The 5,967-nt window shown below is 54.7% G+C and overlaps 1 protein-coding gene across 1 annotated transcript; it reads right to left on the bottom strand.

Annotated features, from left to right (window-relative positions):
- Positions 1-286: 286 nt before the first annotated feature.
- Positions 287-4,420, bottom strand: Krt15 (keratin 15). Its single transcript, XM_021626275.2, has 8 exons — positions 3,827-4,420; positions 3,012-3,094; positions 2,735-2,891; positions 2,155-2,316; positions 1,918-2,043; positions 1,519-1,739; positions 1,104-1,129; positions 287-640 (listed from the first exon to the last, which is right to left on the bottom strand). The coding sequence occupies exons 1-8, from the start codon at positions 4,313-4,315 to the stop codon at positions 531-533; spliced, it is 1,374 nt and encodes a 457-aa protein (XP_021481950.1). The 5' UTR covers positions 4,316-4,420; the 3' UTR covers positions 287-530.
- Positions 4,421-5,967: the final 1,547 nt, after the last annotated feature.

Raw genomic sequence — 5,967 nt, 5'->3', positions numbered from 1 at the left:
AAAATAGTCGTTAAACCTGTGTTCTGCGCTAAGTGTCCCAAATTACCCTAGGGAACTGCCTCAGAGCCACTTCCACCGTTTCCAGCCCTCCCCATCCCATGGGCTAATGCAGGAAAGTAAGCCACCTTCTGGGACCACAATACCCTGCACACTCAAGAATGAATTGTGTATTATCGTTCAGGGAGGAAAAGAAAAAAAAATAGAGGTAAGTGTCAGAATGGTGACCTCCTCAGAACTGGACGCCACCAAAAAACACTGGACGCACGCCCAAGAGGCCTTTGTGAAAAGAAAAGTGATTCTTTATTGAAGGAACAGACACCACGCAAAGGTCAGTTGCTTTGTGCACCTCCGTGCTTAAAGGGAAGCAGGGAAAACTATAAAAGGGAGAACACGCAAAGCCTGGAACCGGAAAGCAGAGAGGCCCTCTCCATCGGCCGCTCCCTGAAGGCATGGACTGGAGTCTGCTTTTCCAGCCTCTCTCAGCCTGGAAGGCAGTGGGGAGCCAGGGTCTTTTCTCCTGCACCAGATACTCAGATTTCTCTCTTACGGGAAGAAACCACCTTTCCGTCGACTGATTCCTCCACGCTGATGTGGAAATTGCTGCCGCTGCTACTGCTGCCGCCACCTCCTCCCAGGGAGGCTGCAGAAACAAAGAGCAGGCTTCGGCAAGGGGGACCTCCAGAAGCTGGCAAAATGGGCAGCTGCCCTGAGAACAGCCACTGGCCAATCCCTCTGGAGCTGCCAGGAGGCCTGCTGAGTTACTTATCAGAGGTGAGAGCTGGAAACCTCAGGAATCCCCAGCAGTGAATGAATGGCACAGGGGGTTTTAAGCTGCTCGTGGACAGCAGTTACCGTATCATCACATCAGCATGAAGGTGAGACCAGGTAGAAAGGCAAGCCCAGGACAGAACCTACACAGCCTGGAATGTCCTTAAGAAACTTCTAATCCCACCCAGGGTCCTTGGGGAAGGGATATTTCCTGAAACCTGAATATTGTGCCCTATTGGGATATTTGTCTCTTTCTCCTTCTTCCCCCCTATAAGCAGAATGGTAGCTCCAATAATCTGCTCCCACCCACACCAAAGGGCTTTACCCTCTCTTACCTCCCCTGACGCCAATACCAGCCATCCTGAAAGAGAAGGGAAAGCAGATGTTAACCAAGGGAGAAAGCTCCAATCTCACTAAGGGAACCCCCGGTTGGCTGAGGAATCCTCCCCACCCCCGTGGCTCTTCTAGGGGCTGGGACATCCTGGTGTTCAGTCCATCCTGCCTGCCGCTCTAAGCAGACAGACTCGGAGATGTCGTAATGTCCTGTCCATCATTTCTAGGAGAAGCCCCAGTCCAGAAAGAGGAAGTGGCTACCCAAAATAACAGCCCAGAATGTAGATTCCAGATTCCTTAGGTCTCTCTGCACTCAACGACACAGCTGTTGAGATGCCCTGCTTCCCGCTTCTGAGGGTCCTGCATCCCAGCCCATCCATCCCCCTCCTTCATCTCTCCCTGCCCCTCTGCACCTACTTAGCATCCTGGCCCTCGAGCAGGCTGCGGTAGGTGGCGATCTCCTGCTCCAGCCGAGTCTTGATGTCCAGCAGCATGTTGTACTCCTGGTTCTGAGCCTCCATCTCGCAGCGGAGCTCGCTCAGCTGGGTCTCCAGGCTGCTAACGAGGCCCTGGATCTGCTGCAGCTGTGTGGCATAGCGGCACTCCACCTCTGCCAGGGAGTTCTCCAGCCCGGCTTTCTGGTGGGGAAACAGATCCAAAGACCCATCAGACTAGAAGATAACCCACTGAAAGCAGAGGGATAGGAAGGACAGGATGGGGTGACCAGAGTGACCACTGTTGGGGATGGGAGTTTGAGGCTTCACCAGCCACGGAAGATGGGCACGTGTGTCACCCCATAGGCCAGCGTGAATGTACCATGCTGAGCTGGGACTGCAGCTCGATCTCCAGGCCCTGCAAGGTGCGCCTCAGGTCTGTAATCTCCGTCTTGCTGCTCTGGATCATTTCTGTGTTGGAGGCTACCTCCTTGTTCAGCTCTTCAGTCTGTAAGTGACACAGGAGGACCATGAGCCCCAGGGGCCCCCTCAGAGGCCTATGGAGTGGGGAGGAGGGGTAGAGCAGAGCTGGGGTGGGGTGGGTTACAGTCAGACCCACCTTACTGAAGAACCAGGCCTCTGCATCCCGACGGTTTTTCTCCGCGATGGCCTCATACTGCTCCCTCATCTCCGCCAGCATGCGGGTCAGGTCCACCCCCGGTGCTGCATCCATTTCCACATTGACCTGGCCGGCCAGCTGATTGCTGAACTCTTTCATCTCCTGCAAGGTGGAGGAGGGGTGGGGTCATATAGAGGCAAGGCTGTAAAACAGAACTAAGAATGTGGAGTCCTGAGGGCTAACTGACTCTGAGTCTAACTCACAGTGTGACCTTAGCACACGGTGCCACCCTATCCATCTCTGTTCCCCCTTGGATCATATGGACACCCCCCCCCCAAGCTCGGAGGACCTCTCTTGCTCTGGGTCCTATGAAACAAGGACCTTGAGACAATAAGCCCGTGAAGCCAACCAGTCCTGCAGTTCGCACCTGGCCTGGCCTTGGGTCCAGATTACCAAAGAATAGTGCCCTTCCTCTTCCATGGGGCCTGTGGAGCACATTTCTGACCACTAAGCCCTCAGCAGACTGTGGCAAAACGCCAACAGTCTGGCTCTTATCCCTATCCCCCTGTCCTGCTGTCACCTCCTCGTGGTTCTTCTTCAGGTAGGCCAGCTCCTCGTTCAGTTGCTCGATCTGCATCTCCAGGTCGGTCCTGGCCAGGGTCAGCTCATCCAGCACCCGGCGCAGGCCGTTGATGTCGGCCTCCACGCTCTGGCGCAGGGCCAGCTCGTTCTCATACCTGGGGGAGAGGAAAAGAGCTAAAGTCAGGAAAGGTAAGGGGCCTAGGTTTCTGGGTCAGAGAAGAGGAAAGCTGGGTAAAGGGGGTGCTATAGAAAGGGGCGATGCAGTGGGCACGCACTTGAGCCTGAAGTCATCCGCCGCCAGCCTGGCATTGTCAATCTCCAGGATAACACGTGAGTTGTCGATGGTAGCAGCCAGTATCTGTGGGAGACAGGGAGTTGTACCTAAGGGCTTGCTGACCCATGCTACCTTCCCTGTGACGCCTTCAAGGCATAGAAAACTAAGGACTTGCCTGTGGGACATGGCTAGCCTGCAATGGAGAGAGCTGGCTCTGTCTAGGAAGGCTTCTCCAGAGACACACTACACCAGCCTACTTGGGCACAGCTCACAGTGGCTGCCTGCCTCCTACATGCCTTGACAGAGACCTTGGTCTCCAGAACCCATTGGGAACTTGGACGGCCGCTAAGAAAAGCATTTGCAGCTAAGGAAAACAGATCCAGTTAGTAAAAGGGAAAGTGAGGGGGTGGCACAGCCTATATTGAGTCCCCTGGTCTCCTAAGATCCAACAATGCTTCCAGCAAGAAAGACGTCTTTAAGAGCTGAAACAAACGGTCCACACGTTTAGGACTCAGGAGGCTACGCCTAAACATCACGCAGGCCAAAATGTAATTTACAAAGATCCTTCCAAATTCTGTGGGGCAAAGAGAAGGAGTTACTCTCTTTCACTGCTCTCATAGGCACCCCCACCCATCCAAATCAGATTCCCAGGACCACTGACTCCCTCAGCACTGACAAGTGGAACAGGTGTGCTGGAAAGCAGGTGTACCCTGACCTTGCCGAGGCCACACAGCAGGAAAGGGCTTTTCTTAGTCAGCAGTAATGCTGAGTTACAGATGTGCCAGCCATCTGTTTACCCCTGTTGGACAGACTTACTTTGTCCCGGATCTCTTCTATGGTCTTAAAGTAATGGCTGTAGTCCCGCTCTGGACTGGCTGGGCTCTGCTTCTGGTACCAGTCCCGGATCTTCACCTCCAGCTCCGTGTTGGCCTCCTCCAGGGCACGCACCTTGTCCAGGTAGGTGGCCAGGCGGTCATTGAGGTTCTGCATGGTGATCTTCTCGTTGCCAGAGAGAAGACCTCCATCGCCACCACCAAAGTCACCAAAGCCACCGCCAAAACCCCCACCGAAACCTCCACCAAAAGCACTACCAACACCACCGCCAAAGCCACAGCTCATGCCACCTCCATAACCCCCTCCTGCTCCCGAGGAGACAAACCTAGCAGAGGAAGCAGAGATGCTTCGGTTCCCGCCTCCCCCGTAGAGACTCCCTCCACCAAAGCTGCCTCCACCGGCACGGAGGGAACCCCCTCTGGCAGAGCCACCTCCAAAGGTGGAAGAGGTTTGCAAGAATGTGGTGGCCATGGTCAGGCAGCCTGTGCCTGCGTGTCCCCAGTAAGCAAGAGAGACTCTAGCAGGAGCGTCTGAACTGGGCTGAAACCAGACTGCAGTGCTGTTGCCCCTGGGCTGAGACTCCTTATATACTCTTGGGAGGGGGTGGGGGCCTCACCTCCTCCCCCTGAGTGGAGCCAACTCCTTTGCCTTCCAGACAAACACAGCTGCCTGCACACCTCCACAAGGCTTGCTTGTGGGGAGTTTTTCTTTTCCTTTTTTTTTTTTTTTTCTCTTTCTTAATGCAACAAAAGAGATGATTCAGAATTAATGGGGTTTTGCCCTGGGCCATAGTTTTAACACTTGGATTACAGGTTCGTTCCTCACCCTAGGAGAAAGAGAGCTGCGAGAGCAAAGTCTCACCACAGCACAGCCCCCAAGGCTCCCGTTAGAGCGGCCAGGCCAGCTCTGCCCCCGACTGCCAGCGTGCGAGCTTCACCCAGAGGTAGGCAGCTCCCTGCTCTCAGTTTCTCCCATCACTGTTCTGTGCCCCCAACTCAAAGGTCCTGTGCATGAGCCTTCGAGACATGGAAGTCCCCAGGAATGAGAATTCAGGTGTCCACAGGGCAGGATGAGGACAAAAAGAGGGGCTCTTGGGTCACGTTCCAACTGAGGTGACCAGAAAAGCCAACACCTGTCCCTCTGACCCCTCCCTGGTTGTCTGGGAATGTTCTCTCCTCCCCTCACCAGCCCTCCCACCACTCCAATTCAAGAAGCCCCTCCTGCCTCTTCAGGTCCCCCAGCCCATGGCCTGACTAGCTCACAAAAGCCCCGAAGGTTCAGGCTGACAGGAGTCTGATTGATAACCCTGTCATCTGCCAACTGCACATGTCACTAAACCTTCGCTTGCTCCCCAAGACGCGTTGGGGCAAACCTCTGCAGATAAGACTCAGGCAAGTTCCAGAAAGCCCCTGCCTTCTCCAGCAAGAGGCATGTCCCTGCTTAGCAGGCCCAGATTAACCCCCGTCTGCCTTGTCAACTGCTGCCAGCCGGGGAGGGGCTGAACTAGAGGCCCTGCGTGCCTGAGTACTATGAGGAGGGCGGAGGCAGGGGTGGGGGTGGGGCGGGAAGAGGTTGTTACGCAGGTGCAAAGCACCAAAGCGCAGAGGCCAAGGAATCCGTCCCATGTAATACTGAGGCTAGAAAGGACAGCTGCACATTCGGGGGTGGGGGAGGGGGGCGGGAGGGGACTCTTTCTCTAAGGCGCTGGCACTTAGAGATGGCATGGGAAAGTAGATAGGGCTTCTGGCATGCCTTGGGCCTATGTTGAACTGCCTGTCTCTATCCCACGAAACTCAGCACTTGTCGATTTCTAAGGCTCAGCTTCTTTGTGGTATAGGACGTTCACTTCGTGGAAAGTGCTGAGGGAGGCTCAAGATTCCCAACCTGACTCCGAGCTGTCCATCTGAAGGGAGTGATGGCTGCCAAGTCCAGCCATCCTGAGATCCCTCCAGAATGAACGCTGTCCTCGGATTTGGCACATTCTCAGGCTCGGCAGCTCTGGTTGGCCGTCAGACGACCCTTCTTTGTGATATAACAGGATAATCCTCTACTTTTGTTCCATATTTTCATGATTGACAAAGTGCTTTTGTGTCCACAACCTCCTCTAATCCATGACACAGAGT

This window comes from Meriones unguiculatus, chromosome 7, assembly GCF_030254825.1.
Source record: "Meriones unguiculatus strain TT.TT164.6M chromosome 7, Bangor_MerUng_6.1, whole genome shotgun sequence".
Taxonomy (NCBI): domain Eukaryota; kingdom Metazoa; phylum Chordata; class Mammalia; order Rodentia; family Muridae; genus Meriones; species Meriones unguiculatus.
This window is presented reverse-complemented; position numbering and strand designations above follow the sequence as displayed.

Bases quoted from the DNA above. Each gene is read 5' to 3' on its own strand.
- Krt15 (XM_021626275.2), bottom strand. From the start codon at position 4,315: ATGGCCACCACATTCTTGCAAACCTCTTCCACCTTTGGAGGTGGCTCT. The intron at 3,095-3,826 runs GTAAGTCTGTCC...TGTCTCCCACAG, and splicing joins TAGAAGAGATCCGGGACAAA to ATACTGGCTGCTACCATCGA. The intron at 641-1,103 runs GTAAGAGAGGGT...TTGTTTCTGCAG, and splicing joins TGGTATTGGCGTCAGGGGAG to CCTCCCTGGGAGGAGGTGGC.